This window comes from Octopus sinensis, linkage group LG14, assembly GCF_006345805.1.
Source record: "Octopus sinensis linkage group LG14, ASM634580v1, whole genome shotgun sequence".
Taxonomy (NCBI): Eukaryota; Metazoa; Mollusca; class Cephalopoda; order Octopoda; family Octopodidae; genus Octopus; species Octopus sinensis.
In genome coordinates, this window is record NC_043010.1 from 45,912,518 (window position 1) to 45,933,096 (window position 20,579).

The 20,579-nt window shown below is 35.4% G+C and overlaps 1 protein-coding gene across 1 annotated transcript in view; it reads left to right on the forward strand.

The window, feature by feature from the left end:
- LOC115219168 overlaps positions 1-20,579 on the forward strand; it is a 55,843-nt gene that overhangs the window by 32,232 nt on the left and 3,032 nt on the right. Inside the window, exons 5-11 of the mRNA XM_029789274.2 lie at positions 2,586-2,768; positions 5,197-5,328; positions 7,897-8,043; positions 9,747-9,820; positions 11,083-11,260; positions 14,793-14,907; positions 17,260-17,490. Of these exons, the coding sequence (XP_029645134.1) occupies positions 2,586-2,768; positions 5,197-5,328; positions 7,897-8,043; positions 9,747-9,820; positions 11,083-11,260; positions 14,793-14,907; positions 17,260-17,490 (1,060 nt within the window). The remainder of the gene's footprint in view (positions 1-2,585; positions 2,769-5,196; positions 5,329-7,896; positions 8,044-9,746; positions 9,821-11,082; positions 11,261-14,792; positions 14,908-17,259; positions 17,491-20,579) is intronic.

Sequence of the window (20,579 nt, forward strand, 5' to 3'; positions counted from 1 at the left end):
GACCAACTGCCTTTCCTGTTTTCATTTCCTTCATTGCCCCCTCTACTTCTTCCTGACTAACTCTCTCCACTGGCCCCTTCACTATAGCAGCTTTCACCCTCTGATCCCATTCATTCGCCTCATTCATAATTCCATCCATATGCTCTTTCCAAACTCTTCCCCTGTCCTTCTCACTAAAATTCAACCTTCCTTTGCAAATAATAAATGGAAGCCCATCTTTCCCGAAACAAGTAACTTCTGTTGTTGAATATTTCATTTGATACATATCATCATTATGACCATTATTACCGTCATCATCACCACCACCACCACCATTATCATGATCCCGATCATGATGATGATGATGATCATCATCATCATCATCATAACAATATGTTCCACCATCCACAGTCACCACCATTAGCATTGACGTTATAATAATACATCCATCGTTACTTTCAATGGATCCTAGCATATATTTTATATTTATATATTTTCATATGCTTTGTCATTAGTATAACAAAGTCTGCAACACCATTAGCAAGAACACCTGTGACAATAACATTAACAGCAATTTTATAGTTAGTAACTAATATAAATAATATCAATACTAAACAGACCAATGAATAAGATTATAATTGAACACCGAAGAATTCTTTCTGTTATACTAAAAAACAATCAATTATGGATCAGTAAAGTACTCAAGGGATATGCAGGGTCTTTTCTAATCACAAGTATCTGTTTGGGAGTGGTTTAGTTGTTTCATCTTTGATTTTCTCTTTCAGTAAGCTGAAGGGAAAAGTTGAGTTAATTACAAACCAAATATATAATGTTCCTCATGGCTGCATTTCAAAGTTATAGGCTGAGTAGATTAAGCTACTCAGATTTGAGTGGCTGCCACAGACTCAATATAGCATCAGTAAGAAATGAGTCTTTTACTGCAGCTCTAAAACCTGTGATTAGGACTGCATGTTCTAAGTCCTGAAAGTTTGTACAGATGGCCCTGTCAGTCTAATACATATGATTTATTATGTGACACATAAAAAGCACCCTTTGAAATTTGGGCCTCATGGAGGCAGTGACCACGACCTTTGGCAATATGCCGTGCTTGAGAAGACCTGTCAAGCCAGGTGAGGTTGTAGTCATGGCTGATGCCAGTGTTATGTGCCATCGGCACGTAAAAAGCACCCACTACACTCTTGGAGTGGTTGGCATTAGGAAGGGCATCCAGCTGTAGAAACCATACCAAATCAGATTGGAACCTAGTGCAGCTCCCCAGCTTACCAGTTTTCAGTCAAACCATCCAATTCATGCCAGCATGGAAAACAGTCATTAAATAATGATGATGATGATGATGATGATGATGAATCCTTCCTGGAAATAATTTTTGTCTAAACATCCTATGCCAGAATTAATTGTTGTAAGATGATGATAGCTCGGTATTAGAGTATTGATCTAAACCTTTTGTTTGATAAGTTGGTACAATAATCGGATGAGAAAGTTTAGAATACGTGGATTGGGATTTTCGAGTGCACAAATCTTTGTGTTTACAGATTTATGACTTGTTGCCTTATGCTTCTTAATTAATTTCTTGTTTTATTCACATTTTTTGGGGGGAACTGTAAATGTGATTGATTTAATTCGTCTATATAGTCATCAACACTATCACCATGAAGGAAGCATTCAGCAAAGAAGAAACTAAAATACGAGATAAAGCCTCTGCTGCCAATATTTGTCAGAGTAATCTGAATGTGAAAGGGTTAAAATAATTTCCTTTTGTTTCTAACTTGAAACCCATACCTACAATTTGCTACGTATTGTTATTCGTCCCTTGACAGTTATGTAATAATTTATATAAGCAGCATTTTGTTATATAATGATTGCTGTAATAATTCCAAAGTCCCAGAACCACTTCCTTAAATGAATGCTGAATACTGAAAATTGGGTGTGAAAGAAATTTTATAAAAAAATGACAAAAACCACTTGGTAGTGTGGTAAGAAGTTTGCTTCCCATCCTCATGGTTTGGGGTTCAGTCCCACTGTGTGGCACCTTGGGCAAGTGTCTTCTACCATAGCCTTGGGCCAACCAAAGCCTTGTAAGTGGATTTCCTAGACAAAAACTGAAAGAAGCATATCAGATATATACATGTATGTGCATGTGTGTCTTTGTGTCTGTATTTGTCCCCCACCAATGCTTGACAACCAGTGCTGGTCTATTTATGTCCCTGTAACTTTGTGGTTTGGCAAAATAGACTGATAGAATAAATACAAGGCTTAAAAAAGGAAGTACTTCAGTTAATTCATTTGACTAAAATTTCTCCAAGATGGCACCTCAGCATGGCTGGAGTCTGATGATTGAAACAAGTAAAAGATAAAAAGATAAAAGCTCAAATCAGTGCATCACTCATATCCATTCCTTAACAAATCTGGCATTTGTTTCTTCTTTGCAAAGCTTCTTTGAAAGGAAAGAATAAAAAGTCAAAAGATTAGTTACTTAAATTCTAAATAGATATGTCTTTGGTAGTTTTGTCTTTGAAATATTTCTATTTGTTTTTTGTTGTGTTTGTTTTTTTTTAATAATCTTTTTTTTGTTGTTTTGGTTCCAGGAGCTGTCAGATGAGTTACTGTTACTAAACAAGATCTGTATGAGACACCATGATAATCTTGCTGGACAGCAGCAGCTTCAAGACCTCCTTGCCAACTGCTTACATACAATTAGAATGACTCTTCCTACTTTACAAGAAGCCCTGACAGTTTGTATTGCCGAACCAAATAACAAGTCAGCCGAGGTAGTTTGCACCTTCATCATATCCTCTTTTCTTATTCTTAAATTCTAATGAAGTGGTTCTCATTTTTTGCCTATGGACTCCTTTGATTCTTATTTCACTCTACTGGACATCCATAGCCATTCACTGTATAAAAAAATCTTGCTGCATTTTTATAATTAAACTAGCAATATTGCCCGGCATTGCTTGGGTTTGTTTCAACCCTTTAGAATTGGAATTTTTGAAAAGTAAAAATTTTGCATTATGTAGCTTGTTATTCTCTTTAAGTGAACATTTTTCTGGTTGAAATTCACCGTAAAATGGCAACACAGCAGTAAAAAAAGCGCAAAAAATAGGGATTTTCATAGAAAAAAAGCACCTTTTTTATGTAAATAATTTTTGGTGTTAACATGGTCCGATTTGAATTTTTTCTTCTACGGAATGAAGAGCAAGCCTTCTTCTATCATACTTTCAATTTTGGTCAACTTGCACCACAGGGTCTCAGAGGAGATAGTGTTAGTTGAAGGCTACCAAACCTGCCACAGACAACTTCAACTTTATATATATAGAGATATTATTAGGAATTATATAAAGAATTAAAATATTTTCTGTATTGTTGAAGTATAATCAGTTTATTGCAGATAAACCTTAACAATAAAATCTTATACGGACCCCCAAGGGCCATTTGGACCTGGTTGAGAACCACTGTTCTAATGCTTTCTCGAATTAAGTCAGAGCCTTTATTTTCAGTTTAGCATCAACATATGTCCTAAACAGATTGCCAAAATATTTAGCTATGCTGACACAAGAGGGCACATGATTCAGCTGTGGTGTGGCTATTGACACTAAATAAGATTGGAAAAACATTCTGTGATTGCTGATTCTGAGTTCTTGTTGTTTGAGATGCAGCTAAGAAACAGACCAGCCAATAATATATAATATGTTCATATATACTTACATATCAAATATATATATTTCTTTACTACCCACAAGGGGCTAAACACAGTGGGGACAAAAAAGGACAGACAAACGGATTAAGTCGATTACATCAACCCCAGTGTGTAACTGGTACTTAATTTATCGACCCCAAAAGGATGAAAGGCAAAGTTGACCTCGGCGGAATTTGAACCCAGAATGTAACGGTAGACGAAATACGGCTACGCATTTCGCCCGGCGTGCTAACGTTTCTGCCAGCTCACCGCCTTGTACATATCAAATATATATCCAACATGAATATATTAATTCCATTTTATCATTTGTCTACCATGTAAAGGATTTCTGAAATTCATCTCCAAGCTTGTTTATCTTTGCAACAGCAACTCTTCTAAACAGAATATTAATATATTGGTCAATACTGCACATATATGCATAGCTGTGTGATTAAGAAGTCTGCATTGCAACCACTTAGTCTCTGGTTCAGTCAACTTCACTCCTGGACATCTTTTCCTTTTAAGGTGGAAAACTGGCAGAATCGTTAGCACACCAGGCAAAATGGTTAGCAGCATTTCTTCTGTCTTTACATTCTGAATTCAAATTCCATCAAGGTTTAATTTGCCTTTCAAACTTTCAGGGTCGATAAAATAAGTGCTAGTTAAACACAGGGATCAATATAATCAACTTACTCCTCCCCCAAACCAGCTGGCATTGTGCCAAAATTTGAAATCAGTATATTGGGCAATGCAAAAATAAGGCATGTACCTTTAGCATTACCATAACTGATGACACAAATGCATTTGAACTAGTGGGTTGTCCAGAAAGTTTGTGCTAATTTATAGTAAATTACCTTTCGACTTATTTTAGAACATGGTTGAATCCATAAAATAGGATTTGACTACACCTCCATTTAGAGCACAGTTTAAGCTATCTTTTCGTGGAAGAAGGTTTATGTTCCTGTTACCTGCGTTAATTCTGTAACCCTTTAAAATGGAAGATAAGAAAGTTCATTTTCGGCACTTGATGCTTTGGAAACAAGACAAAAACTGCTGCAGCTCGGCTGGGATGTATTACCCAACCCTCCATATCCACCAGCTATTGCTCCTTCGGATTTCCACTTATTCAGGTCTCTTAATGGTAAAAATTTCAATTCCTTGGATGACATAAAAAGATACCTTGATGAATTCTTTGCCATGAAACCACCTCAGTTCTGGGAAGAAGGTATTTTCAAGTTAAAGAAAAGATGGAGACACATTGTGCAACAAAATGGTTCATATTTGGTTGATTAAAAATCTAATGGCAAGGATTTATTGATCTTTTTCTTTCCTTTAAAAATTGGCATGAACTTTTCGGACAACCCAATAGTTATACAGGGACTGCTTCTGAAGTAATGGCTTGTTAGTAACCAGTGCTGTAGTTCAAAAGCATTTTCACAGTGAGACTAAAAATTGTTTATGTATATTTATATTTACTGAACTTGGTTTAACCAACTAATTTTGTTCTTATCTTATAAATATAGGCTAACCGAGATTTCTTGATCTATCAAATCCTTAATACCATTACTTTAATTAGCGATACTGTTTTGAACAAGCTGCCATTGGACTTAACAGAAAGCAATGAATCTGGACAATTTATCAGTCTTCTAGGAAAGGTAACTATTGTTTATTTATTCTATAATTATTTCTCTTCCTATTGAAAGGTACAGAGGTTTTAACATATCAATTTAAATTGCAGGGTATCATGGGCTACATTTTACAGTTTGCATAAAAGCTAAAGAAAACACAATGTCCTCTCTAACAATAAGAGTATTTAAAAAAATCAAAAATACCAACTAGATTATGGCTGAGAGATAACAGTTTGCTCAAAGTAGCCTAAGCCTAGCTTCCACTACCTGGCAGATGCATTTCTCATTGTGTCCCTTGGAAGATCTTTGAACACCCTTCCTGATCTTGGCTATCAGTTCGACCTTAAAGTTGCAGGTAGAGCAGTTAGTATCTTTCTCAGTTACACCCCACATACAGTGATCCATGGGATCAAAATCAGGAAATTGGGAGGCCAGAAACTGAGGGTGGTGAAGTCATAGGAATTCTTCAACAACCACTTCTGACTCTTTTTGGAGATATGGCCAGGAACTGAATCCTGTTTCCACATATATGATCTTCTGGCAGTAACCCTCTCCAGCCAGGGTTTGACCACAGTTTCCAGCAGCTTCTTTTGGCCAGTTGAAGTCCCCGTTTGAAGATGTGAGGCAGCATGACTTTATGCTCACTGGAGAGACACTCAAAGGTCACCACATTTTGTGGAAGCTTGGTTTTCATGATGTCCATGTCACATCTTACAACCTTTACAGTGTTTACAGAACATTAAGCAGCAGTCGTGATGTCAGCTTTTTGATACAGGTAAATTCATCATGATACCAGTAATTTTTTTCCAATATTCACATGGCTCCCAGTCCTCCATGTCAGCTAACTTTTTCTCTTCTCACCTTCAATTTTAATCTTTATGCTCTCCAACACCATTGACTGTTCATCAAGCTGTCCCTGAAAAAGGTGACAGAAAAATTGTTAAATTTAACTGAAGCACTGTTAGCTTGCATAAAATACAAGGAACAGCTCGAAGGAAGTTTCCTTTAAATTTTTACATAAAATTAATTGATTTCTCAAATACTTTAGAAAGTAATAGTGGAATTTTAATTTATGTTAGTGCTTGATGCTTGAAAGTTTGCAGCTGTTATCTTTTGAAAACTCTGTGAAATGTAATGCTTACTCACATTGTTATGAATTAATCATGCATTATCCTATAGCTTCAAAATTTCAAGAATGTAATTGTTTATGTTTAGAATGACATTGTAGGGTAGGTTTGTGAGGCCAAATCTGATCACTTTGACCATGAAATAGGTAGAATATTTGGGTTGGATTTGGTTGGTTTTAACGCTAAAGGGTTAATACAGTAAATTGTCTTCATTTCGTTTATCATTACAAGAAATTTATTATAAAATGCTAAACTAGTATTATATGTAATTTTAAATATTATTTCAGTGTACTAGATTATGATAAAATACCATTCAATTTTATAATAATGATAATAATGATGCCTGTGTATGAATAGCCATGCTACATAGCAATGAAACATGGGCTATGACCACCAAGGGCATGTGAAGGCTTGAAAGAAATGCGGCTAGTATGCTTTGCTGGATGTGAAATGTCAGTGTGCATGCATGACAGAGTGTAAGTGTAATACAGTTCTATATTTAAGAGATGAGGAATTATGTGCATTATTTACATTATTTACATTCAATGGATATTTGTCCTCATCTTGTTTGTTGTTAACACAACGTTTTGGCTGATATACCCTTCAGCCTTCTTCAGGTGTCTTGGGGAAATTTCGAACCTGGGTTCTCATTCCTATGGTATTTTCGGTGTTTCTGTGCATTTTCATGTGTGTATAATTACAGTATGTATGTTTCATCATCATCATCATTCATCAACAATAACAACATTTAACGTCTGTTTTTCCATACTGGTATGGGTTGGATGGCTTAACAAGAACTGGCAAGGCTGGGGGCTGCACTAGGTTCTGTAGTCTGTTTTGGTCTGGTTTGTATGGCTGGATGCCCTTCCTAACATCAACTACTTCAGTGTACTGGGGAATTTTTACATTGCACCATCACCAGTCCTTTTTATTTGGCATCAGCACTAGTGCTTCTACATGGCACCAGCACCCACACCAATGCTTTCTATGTGGCACCTTGGTTTTAGGATATCAATTCTCTTGTGGTGGGCAAGTCTTCTTTATACATTAGTATGTATGTATGCATGCATGCTTGCATACATAGAATCCATCACTGGAACTGTAAAAATCTGTAAAACTTTCCAGAAATTTATCATTTAAATATATACGAGCATGTCTAGATATGTAACTATATGCATGGGAATACATACATAAAACATACAAATCTGCATGTATGTATGTACATACATACATACATACATACATACATACATACATACATACAATCAAAAATACCTCGTTGTTGATGTTGAAATTCCAATGATGGAACCTTGGATCTGGGTTAGAAAATGGTTCTTTCTCTATTGGCAAGAAATCTTGAAATAAACTGAATAATGACATACATACATATGCACACATATACATATATATGTACGTATGTATGTATGCTTGCATTGTACTATATTGTATTTGTATGTGTATATTTCAGGCCAAAGCAGCTTTAACTGAAGAAAACTGGACCAGCCTTGATCAACATTTTGAAACATGGATCTACCTGTTAATCAAACATGCAATGTTTGTGGCTCATCTCATTGTTGAAGAACGTAGAAGTCCACTGATTAATATTTGCCTTAAGGTAATAACAATTTTATTTTTACCTGTGGTTGCTGCTATTGTTGGTAAAATGTCAAAATCTGAACTATTTTAGCCTGCATGTTGTTAGCATTTCATTCCTTCATGCATAGGGTTTGTCCATGGACAAATTGAACTCAACACTGAAAAAAAAAAATCAACAAAATCAGAGAGGTTCTATATTATCTTTGGTGCCCATTTTCCATAGAACTAAGAATTGGTTTTTTAGTTGTTTGTTCTTTATACTTTGTTTCTTAATGTTGACTGAATTCAAAGTTATGAAGTTTAACCATTTAGTATTCAGCTTTCTCTGTCAAATGTAATGCTTGTTTATTCACATTGTTTTGAATGAATCATGTATTATATTGTAGCTTTGGGACTTTGATGATGAGTTTGTTTACTTTTAGAATGGCAATATAGGGTTGGTGTAAAAGGTTGGATCTGGCTGGTTTGAACTCAAAACAGGTAGAATATTTGGGCCAGACATGGCTTGTTTGAATGCTGAAGGGTTAAATGTGACTCCTGTTGTTTTTGTTACCAGGTTTGTTTAATAAGTGCCTTGTTAAGCCAAACCATTTCACAGACTGGGATGTTCTTAAACTCAGAATTTCAAATATGGCCCTAATTTTTCATCACTTTTTGGAAATATATGTTATCAGTAGCATAGCATGGGTTTTAACTACCCTGTATGCCAGCAAATTTGACTGCCCTCTTTCCTAACTACAACATATTTTTCACTACAGCAAACACAAATATATAAATGGTCACACTATGAAGTCCACACGCTCCAAGCTACACCAGTTTACTTTGTCTAAATCATAAACTACACCTAAAGTTTTACTATAGAGATTGGAACAAGACGGATAAGTACACTGATGAATCCATGCATCTATTACAGATTGCATGGTGGAGCTTCTCAAATTAGCTACTATAAATGTTGGGGTTTTTTTTCCAGTTACTAAACTGTAGCATGAAATTGTGCTAGTCTAGCTTCACAAGTACCTCACTTATTTAGCTGTCACTTAGCTTTATCCAGAGAGGCTATTTTAGATATATCCACCATAATTAGATACCATACTTATAAATTATAAATTATAAATTAATGGCTGAGATTTTAATGTGAATCATTAGATATTATAAGTACATTAGAAAGAATGGATAAAGATATCCTTGAATGAAAAGTATCTAAAGTTTTTCTCTCTACACTCTGAAGTAGACTTTATCATTTGTTCCCTTAGAAGAATCAGTAAGATAAGGGTCTTTAATATGCCTTGGTTGAAGCAGCTGAATATTGGTGGGCAGCAAGCTGGCAGAATCATTAGCAGATTGGATAAAATGCTTCGCAGCATTTATGAGTTGGTCAGGCAAAAATATGTAATGCCCGTAAACTTTACAGATCCTTCAATCACTGCTGAGATTAATATGGCTGATATTTAGCCTGAAAATCTGCTGGAAATATGTGAGAGAATCTGGGAGTTTGGTCAGTATGCTTGGATCAGAGTTAACTCTGCTAAAGGCAGCCAACAACTAGGTGGTGATGTTAAACCTGCTATTCAGTGTATGTAGCCTTATCTACATTTATCATGTCATTTTCCTTATTCCTTTTTGATATTTCTAAAATAAAGCATCAAAATTACATTTCAAATATATTTCATTTTATTTACACTTGTGCTTTTTTTCTTCAATTTTGCCTTTTCTTTTCTATAGCTTCTAGAAGCTAAAAACAGCTTGTATGAATTCCAAGATTCAGTCACTGCAGAAACTCAAGATTTATACTGCGAGTAAGCATACTTCAGTTCTGTTTTTTGCTACATTTCAATTACATTCTCATAGTGACAAGCACATGCATACACATACTTGCACTACGTATAAATGAAGGTACATGTATCTATATAAACACTCATCATCATCATCATTATCATCATCATCATCATCATCATCATCATCATTATCCTATAACATTCATTTTCCATGCTGGCATGGGTTGGACAGTTTGACCAGAGCTGGTAAGCAGGAGACCTGCACTAGGTTCCTGTCTGATTTGGTTTGGTTTCTATGACTGAATGCCCTTCCTAATGCCAAACACTTTACAATGTGTGCAGGATGCTTTTAACATGGCACTGGCATGAATGCTTTTTACATGGCACCAGCACATGGTTCTTGCAGGCCAATCCTCTACACCAGGAATAGCAGCATTAGTACTTCTGCTGTGGAGACAGGTCTTTTTGAGTACAGCAAGGCACCAGATATTTCGGTCCTTTGTCATCTTCTCTACAAAGTTCAGTGTCCTGAGGTTGTCCTTCAGGACTTCACCCCATGTCTTCCTGGGTCTTCTATGTGTGTTATATGTACTTATATTCATATATTTTTCTCTTTATTACTTTGGTGGGTAGCAAGCTGGCAGAATCATTAGTACAATGGATAAAATGCTTAGCAGCATTTCTTTTGGCTTTTTGTTTTGAGTTCAAATTTCACCAAAGTTGACTTTGGTTTTCATCCTCTCGATAAATTAAGTACCTTGGGGTTGATGCATTCAATTAACCCTACCACCACTAAATTTCGAACCTTAGAAGTAATTCTTTGATAGACAATTCACCAGAATTAGCAGTTTTGATATCAGAATCATTGTGAATATTAGAAAATCACTTGTATTCCATGACGATCCCTACTGGGTGAAAATAGAAGGCATTCCACTGTTTGACATATTCATAGGGAGCTATGATAGTGTTGGGATTGCTGATCTCATTGAGTTATTCATCTTTGATCATCTAAAACAATGTATACACCTCCACAGACTGGTCTTTTATAGAGATGATGGTCCAGTTACATCAAACCATATGAATGGCCTTGTCGTGAATAAATTCAGGAAGAATGTCCAAAAAATTTGTCCTAACTATAACTACTACCATGAACTTAGGTTAGCTTCCTAGATTTAACCCTGAGGCTGAGTCAGACTGTTATTAGATACATGTAATTCTAACCAAATGTGTTGAGTACTTCTTTCTTTCATTTGTATATGATATATTCCTTTTCCTTTTTATAGTGACAGCTATAATAGGCTGTGTAACAATTATGAGGATGACTGTGACAAAGCTGTTGACTTACTTTATCAACTGGAAGATAAAGTAAACCAGGAAATTCTTTATCTTATGGTCAATGTCTTTGCTGAAACTTCAGAACCATTAGAACGATTAGTTGATCCAATTTTATTTCCAGAAACAGTAAGTGTGTTACTTTTTAACCATTTTTATTTTCATTTATAAAAATTAAAAGTATTTGAAACTAGTGAAATTTGGCAGATAACTTTCAATGGCTAGAGCCATAGATTTCCGCAAGATGGTGAAGAAAGGTCAAGAAATTAAAAAATAGAAATGTTTGGTATTACAGAGCTATTTTGCATAAACAAATGTTTTGTCAGACATTAAGTTTGCTAAAGGTTGTGATAAAGTGTAATAAAACTCTGGATATCTATTTCTTATTCTTATGTGCCCTTTTCAAGCCTAGCCAGGCTTACGGGCCCAGTTTCCCGGTTTCTATGGCGTATGTGTTCCCCCTAGCTGTACAGGACGCCAGTCCATCACAGCGTTACTCAAGAAACAGGAAGAAAGAGTGAGAGAAAGTTGGGGTGAAAGAGTACAACAGGGGTCGCCATCACCCGCTGCTGGGAATCGAAACTATGGTCCTCTGACTGCAAGTCCGCTGCCCTAACCACTGGGCCATTGCACCTCCACTAAATAAATGCGCCCTTTTAAAGCCTAGCCAGGCTCATGGGCCTGGTTTCCCGGTTTCAATGGCATAGGTGTTCCCCAGCTGGACGGGGCGCCAGTCCATCGCAACATTACTCATTTTTGCCAGCTGAGTGGACTGGAACAATGTAAAATTAAGTGTTTTGCTCAAGAACACAATGTGTCGCCCGGTCCAGGAATCAAAACCACAATCTTACGATCATGATGCTGTCGCCCTAACCAGTAAGCCACACACCTCCACGGATATCTGTTTATTCATTTTATATCAGAATTTGTGAACAGTAGCATTATTGGTTACATTTTTCTAATGGACCAATCTCTGGTTCATGCATTTCTTTTGACAAATGTGGCAAAAAAGTGTCTGTTACTCAGTGGACTTCATTCAAAGACCTGCTTTAGTTAATGTGTATATCCTTCACCAATATTCAGCAGAAGATATAAACATACATATACATACATGTGTGCACCCCCACCGTATGTGTGTGTGTGTATATATATATATATATATAAAAAAAAAGGAAATGAAGAAAATGCTGACAAAATAATTTAAGTAAGGGAGAGTGTATTGAATTAGGTGAAAGTTCTTTTTACCGGTTGCGCATTTGTTATGCTTATCATTTGTTATGCTTATCAAGATATTTTTTTAAGAGAGATAGAGTTCCTTTCTGATAGATTTTTTTCTCTTATATATATATGCATGTATATGTATATATGTGTATATGTGTATATATATATATATATATATATATATATATATATATATATACACATACATACATATACATGCATATATATATATATATACACACACACATATATATATCTATATATACACACACACACATATATATCTATATATGTGTGTATGTATATATATGTGTGTGTGTGTGTGTGTGTCATCATCATCATTATCATCATATGACATCTGCCTTCCATGCTGGCATGCTTCTTGTTTATTATGTGTGTGTGTGTATCTTTACACGCATGCACATACACATAAATAGTAAGGGTGGCTTATTCGCAATTTACAACTGAAAGGCAGAAATAAAGACATCACTAAAGTGACTAAGAGTACTAGTCAGCACCAGTATTGCTAGAAATAAGAGTCAAGACAACTCAGAGCCACAGAAAGCGCGTGTAGTTATTTTAACAAAGACATACGTTTCATTTATTATTTGGCACATTACTTAATCATTGGTATATGTTTTTATCTTATATGTCATTATTTCTATAGGATGTAATTTTTTTCTATATGGTATAATTTAATTTTTTCATTGTTGAATTAATAAAAGGTTTTTTTTTTCTAATCTCTCTCTCTCTATATATATATATGTATATGTATATGTATATGTATATATATATATATATATGTATATGTATATGTATATTATATATATATATATATATATATATATATATGTATATGTATATGTATATATATATATAATCTTTCTGTTGAAGAGCGTAGGCTCGAAACGTTAAAGATTTGTTTTATTTATATTTCCTGAGCGCCATACTAATACAATTGTTTGTTTGTTTTCCACCTGCCTTCGTCTTTTGTCTATTTTCATAAAGCTTCCCGTTATATATATATATATATATATCTCTAATAGAGGATAAAAATTTTAGAAAAAAATTTTAGAAAAAATTTTATCAATGGCCAGCATATTAAAAAAATACCTTTAAAGGTTAAATTTTATAAACAACTTATAAACAAGGGCAAAAGAAAAAATTCTAATGCCAAATATGCCGAAATATAGACTTATTCGTCATATAGACGAATAAGTCTATGTTTCGGCATATTTGGCATTAGAATTTTTTCTTTTGCCCTTGTTTATAAGTTGTTTATAAAATTTAACCTTTATAAAATTTAAGTCTATGTTTCGGCATATTTGGCATTAGAATTTTTTCTTTTGTCCTTGTTTATAAGTTATATATATATATAATATATATATATATATATATATATATATGTCCATCCGTCCGTCCATCTAACTATCTATCCATCTATCTATCTATTTGCATGCTGCCAATATTCTTCTAAAACATGTAAATATTTTACCAAATCATTTCTCTTTACGTAAGTGTGAGGCTTTGAGTATTTGGGGAAAAAATCGCTGTGTATGTCACCATCATCATCATTTTACACCCGTTTTCCTTGCTGGCATGGGGTGAATTCCACTGGAACTGACAAGTCTGAATACTGCATCAGTTCCTGCTGGATGCCCTTCATAATGCCAACTATTTTCCTGGGTGTCCTGGGTGCTTTTTATGTGGCACCAGCAGCACCAAAGCCATCAAGTAACTGCAGGACAAAACCCTGCAACTGAGGTGAGGTGGGTTGTATTGAGGAACAGAAAAAGGAGTCTTACATTATTGAGGATGTGGGTTTGGATATATTTGCCTTTGACCACATGCTATCCTGTCAATTATAAAAGTATGCAATTAACCCTGGGCTGTAATCAAGTCACTGAAGGAACTTTGGGGGTAACATAATTAAAAATATGTTTTAACCTTTTCGTTACCAGCCCGGCTGAAACCGGCTCTGGTTCTGAGAACAAATGTTTTGTTTTCATAAGTTCTGAATTAAAATATTCCACCAAACCTTAGTTACAATTTATGTTCTTAACACTAGCTGAATGATAACTAAGTTATTTTACTAAATTCTTTGTTATATTTTTTCATTGTTGAATTAATAAAAAGTTTTTTGACTTCTGCCAAAAGTCAGAATGCCATGATAGACCGTTAGCTCCTACATGCATTTTTTTCTCTCCTTGTTTCTTTTCTGTGTATCTTTCTGTCGAAGAGCATAGGCTCGAAACGTAAAAGACTTGTTCTATTTCTATTCCTAAAGTAATTGAAAGAAACACAGAGCATCTCAAAATAAATACAGTAATGAAAGGGTTAATAGGAGATTTGATTTTTTATTCATTTCTGTTATTTATAGCTGTATGTATCATGTTATTAAGATTTTTGTTGAATAAATGTTTTCTTTGGTATTATCCAGCAGAGTGATTGCTGTCAAGAAAGACTGAAATCCTTACAAGATTACTTTTACGATCATTTAGACAATATGTACGAAGTTGCACGTTTTATCATTGCTGGCTCCAGAAGATCAAAGTGTAAGTGACTAAATATTCTTTGAGCTCTAGAAAATGGCAACAATAATCAGTGCTAAACATAAATATCATGAACATCATGATAGAACAGGCTCTTATCAAACTGAATCAACAAACCTTTTTTGTAATATATGTGTTTCTACAGTTTCTCACTTCCCTCATCTACATTGTGTGTGTGTGTGTGTGTGTATGTATTCTTCTCTTTCTGTTTTTAATTTAATGTAAATTTTGATTGGCCACCTGTTTGGTAGTAAAGCTGTGAAGGAAAGTATCTTGTTTTAACTGTCATTCTTCATATGTATATATGTATGTATAAAGTCACTGAATGGATACTTTGGGACATCATAGTCAGTTAATGATAGACATTACTAAATAGTGTATGACAACACCCTAGAAGCTCAAGTATCACTGTTTTCTTATGTCAGTAGAGGCTAAATTTGTTTATGTGGGCAGTTGTTTGTGGATACCTGCTACTGATGATGCACAAGGAAGCAGAAATTTTAATTTAGCCATTCCACCACTGCTGCTGGGTACTTTTTGTCATCTACTGATATTCTTCTATGCATTTTAGTGCTCTATGTGTATATGAGATGCTTTCTCAAAACAAACGCCACAGTTTTGTGGCTTTCTACAGTATATCCTCATGAAGTAAGATATGCAGAATGCTATTCTGAACTAACACTGCTTCCAATTAATTGTTTTACTTACTTATGAGATTGTAACTTATTGCATTAGTATGTTTATCTCTTGAGGGGAAGTGAAGAGTCACAGATGGCTAAGTCATAAAATACTGTTACAATGAATTAAGGGCCAGTGATTTATATCTCATCATCAACACTATGTTGTGTCCCTGGAAAAACTCTCAATACAGCATCATGCCTGCTTATCCAGAAAGTTAATACTCCAACAAATTGGCTTATTATATCTCTCTGCAACTAAATAAGAATTCTTTATCTATAAATATTAATAAGATGTAAAATTCCTGGTTTATAATTTGAGCTGTAGAGACAAAATGACTTAGTAAATATTGTGTTGGATGAGCAACTTGCATATTTGTTTTTCAAGTCCCTTCACCTGGTCATCAAGAAAAAAGTATACCTGATTATATGTAAGAATTGTGTTTCTACTATCATATTTGTTTTGAAATCCATCACCTGTGCTTCAATTAATTTTTTAAATAATGAAAAATTTAGTGAAATACCTTTGTCTGTACTATCCCACCAAGGTCGACTTTGCCTTTCATCCTTTCGGGGTTGATAAATTAAGTACCAGTTGAGCACTGGAGCTGATGTAATTGACTTGTTACCGCCCCGCAAACTTTCAGGCCTTGTGCCTATGGTAGAAAGGATTGTTAAAGTGGAATATAAATGAACATGAAATTTTGATGAAAAGTTTTAATATACATCACTTTAAAATAGGGAATTTGTATCTTTGAACCAAGGGCAATCTCAGGTTGGTATCAAAAGGGTTCTCAACCAGGGTCTATATGGCCCCTGAGGATCCATATAAGATTTTTTTGGGGGGTGGGGTCACACAGCAAAATAGTAAATTGAAGATCCACAATAATATTTTGAGGGCCCCTGAAAAGATTTTGTTTTAGATGTTTGTATTGGTATTTATTGCTAGAAACAGCAAGGTTTCTTTCTCTAACATTTTACATAGGTCAACCTACACAAGTTAATGTGTGAAAAAACAAAATAGGAATTTTAGAGGAAGTTTCTATAAAACTAGTTTTCAAACATTGGCTGGTTGGGGTGGAGACATCAGAATAAAATAGTAATTAAAGGGGTCCATAAATTAAAAAAATGGTTGAGAACCCCTGGGTTAAAGTGATTACTCTTTTACTCGTTTCAGTCATTTGACTGCAGTCATGCTGGAGCATCGCCTATAGTCGAGAAAATCGACCCCAGAACTTATTGGTCTCTTTTGCCGAACCGCTAAGTTATGGGGATGTAAACACACCAGCATCGGTTATCAAGCGATGTTGGGGGGGGGGACAAATGCAGACACACAAACATATACACACACTTACATATATATATATATATACATATATATGACGGGCTTCTTTCAGTTTCCGTCTACCAAATCCACGCACAAGGCTTTGGTCGGCCCGAGGCTATAGTAGAAGACATTTACCCAAGGTGCCACGCAGTGGGACTGAACCCGGAACCATGTGGTTGGTAAGCAAGCTACTTACCACACATGAAAAATTTTTTTTGATTTGTAACTACATCAGTATTGAGAGAGAGAGAGAGAGAGAGAGAGAGAGATTTAGTGTGTTTTAGTGAGATTTAGTGTGTAAAAAAATATGAGAAAATATTATTAACACAACAATATTTATTTACTGTCTAGTTGTGCAGCAGTTTGAAATGACAATCAAAAACTTGGAATGCCTTGATCCAGAAATCTCTTCGTTGGTTAGTCTACATATTCAAAAAATTTCAGTTAATCCATTCGATTCTTTGTCTGAATCCATGACCACAAGACTAAAAAGTCTTATAAAAGAATGGAAGAAGTTGTTGGCTCATCTTGTATTTTTACTAGACACAATGGTGGATCCTGACATTTTCATCACAATGTCTTGTAAGTTTAATAGATGTTTTTTTTTTCTTTCAATGAAACATGCTAAAGTAATTTCGTTTTTGAATTTGGTTTGCAAGGTTCTTTATATGAGTTCATGTGTTGAAGCATATTCCATTGTGTCTGGGGAGAGTTAAGACTATTGAAAAGGTTGCAAGACGCAATGAAAATTTTAGGAAAATAAAAATAAGAAATAAGTGGAAATTTTACCGGTGAGTGTGTTACATTATAAGGCACAAAAAAGAATATGTCGCTCCCCAAACACAACAGAAAATGCTAAAGTAATTGTTAAAAGATTTTGCAAACACTGTTATATAAAGAAGTATAGTTTTAAATATGTCTTCTCCATGCAAGCATGGAAAAATGCATTAAAATGATGTGTGTGTGTGTGTGTGTGTGTGTGTCTGTGTGTGTGTCTGTGTGTGTGTGTGAGTGTGTGTGTGTGTGTGTGTGTGTGCGCGCGTGTGTGTGTGTGTTCAAAGCTGTTGATTCTTTCAGCCACTAAGTTTTCCACTTGTTTACTACATTGATTTAGAACATCCTTTTATTGATATTTCGTTTTTGGATTTGGAAAATAAAAATGAGGAATAAGTGGAAATTTTACTGGTGAGTGTGTTACATTATAAGGCACAAAAAGAAAATGACTCTCCCCAGACACAACAGAATATCCTTTATTGATGTTTAATAAAATATTAAAAAAACATCATGCAAGGAAGATAACTTCAATAAAAAGCAACCGGTTGAAATTTTTGTAAAATATCTAGTGTCTAATGCAGATGAGAGTGTGTGTGTGTTTGTTTGTATGTATATGTACCTGGTGTAAGATATTTAGGTTGTAGATCATGTGCAGAAGGATATGATGGATGAAATGCAGGGCCATCTTTACATTTTTGTGTGTTGTTAGTAATGATTATGATGGTGTGAGGGGTACTACAGAATCTCAGGGTAAACCATAGCCTAAGGATTAGGGATGAGTAGAAAGGCCTGTTGGCATACACTGCAATAGTGTGACCTTCCAATGTTGGAGTTTTTAATCCAAGAAATGAGAGCTTTACATTGACCAATAGGTAAGCAACTAATATAGAAGATTATTATGCCAGCTAAAGGCTTTGTTAATATAAAAATAATATTAATGAAATTATTGTATACAGTGCTCAGGTGCACTACAACTTGTCAAAAGTGTGTATAAAGCATATGCAGTAATGTACAAATGTCTGGAAAGTGAACAGTGTATGAGTCAGATACATGCTTGCGTGTGTATGGAGGGGAGAAAATCAGGTGTAGTGTTGGCGAATCTCAGGAAGCATGGAAGTTTTGAAGGATCCAGTACTCCGACAACTAACAACTGATGCCGGCAGTCTGTTCCATGCTTCAACAACTCTTAGCGTGAAAAAATGTTTCCAAAAGTCATGGGAGCTGTGCTGTTTTCTGACTTTGTAAACATGTCCACGGGTGTTAGACAGGTGGAGTTTGAAAAGGTGTATGAACAACAATATTGCTTTTGACAACATTCTCCATGGTGAGGTGACGAAAGATCTGATTGTATAGAAAACTTATTGGTTAGTGGTTGAGATGTGATGGCGGAGGTAATTGCTTTTCACTGTTTCTATTACTTTTGAGCTATGGGAAGGATAAATATGCAGTTTGTTGAGTCAGGGGGAGCACTTTTCTGAGATGATGGGACACTCTGTAGGGCAAATTCCTGTCGACAGAATGATTAAAGAATTTGGTAAGTATAAGAGCTAGTTCTGGAATAGAAAAGATGCCATCAGGACTAATTGCTGTGGTGGGTTGGATGGGTTGATTTAGAGTTCACAATTATTAAACTTGTGTATAAGATGGTGAGGTTGTAGTGTGGAAAAGAAGAGTTTCTGAAGGTTTTTGATGAATGCTTGCAGTGTAGAGATGGAAACAAATTGGTATTAAATACAGAAGCATTTTCAGTGTGATTGCTACTTACTATATTAATGAAATAATGACAGTTTAGGAGGATTTTAAAAAGTTTGTAGAGCTTCTCTTGGCAAAGGATCAGAAAGCTCTGCTTCAATATGGGCAGCTGGAGAGAGAACTTGTAGATTATGTGATGCCAGAAGACATCCTTGCTTGCAAGTATTGTGCTGGTACTGGAAAAGCGAATGCCAGTTGATGGTAGTGATATCTGGTCTTTTCTAGGTGTTGTAGGTAATGTTTTTCACTTGAATTTTGATCAAATGACTTGATAATTTGAAGTGTGTGAAGGGAGATAACCTAGAAAGTTGGTCTTGCATGGATGAAGTCGAAGTACATTTGCTGCCAGAGCTAGTTTGTATAGAATTTTGGAGAGTCCCAACTAGCTAATTGGTCTGAAGGAAGTCTCAGAGGATTCGGTGGGGTAGGGTTGCAGCAGTAAGATATGAGGTGCGTTAACTTGATTAGGCAGGCATCAGATGATCCAGTTAGCACAGAGTTGGTCATGGATGGTTAAAGTTGATGGTTAAATTTTGAGGCAAGTAAGAAGTCAGATGTGTTCAGAGTGGTTGTGTGTCAGTCTAAAGTAAGAACAAATGAGAGAACACACTACTGAAGAAGATTCATAATGGTAAAAGATTTAGATTCTGTATCAGTAGTGAGCAGGGTAAGGAGTTTGAGAGTCACGAGAAGTTGTGTATATTGTGGTTGGTGATATCTAGGTGAGAGAAATGAGTAGCAGGAAGAATGGTTATTAAATATTCACAGACAATTTCAAAGCAAAACTGGAACCTAGTGTTAATACAGGAGTGGCTTACTTGATCATATATACATATATATATATATAATATATATATATATATATATATATATATATATATCATCATCATCATCGTTTAACGTCTGCTTTCCATGCTAGCATGGGTTGGACAGTTCAACTGGGGTCTGGGAAGCCAGAGGGCTGCACCAGGCCCAGTCTGATCTGGCAGTGTTTCTATGGCTGGATGCCCTTCCTAATGCCAACCACTCCGTGAGTGTAGTGGGTGCTTTTTACATGCCCACCGGCACACGGCCACGATTGGATGGTGCTTTTTACGTGCCACCAGCACGGAGGCCAATGATGATGATGATGATGACAATGATAT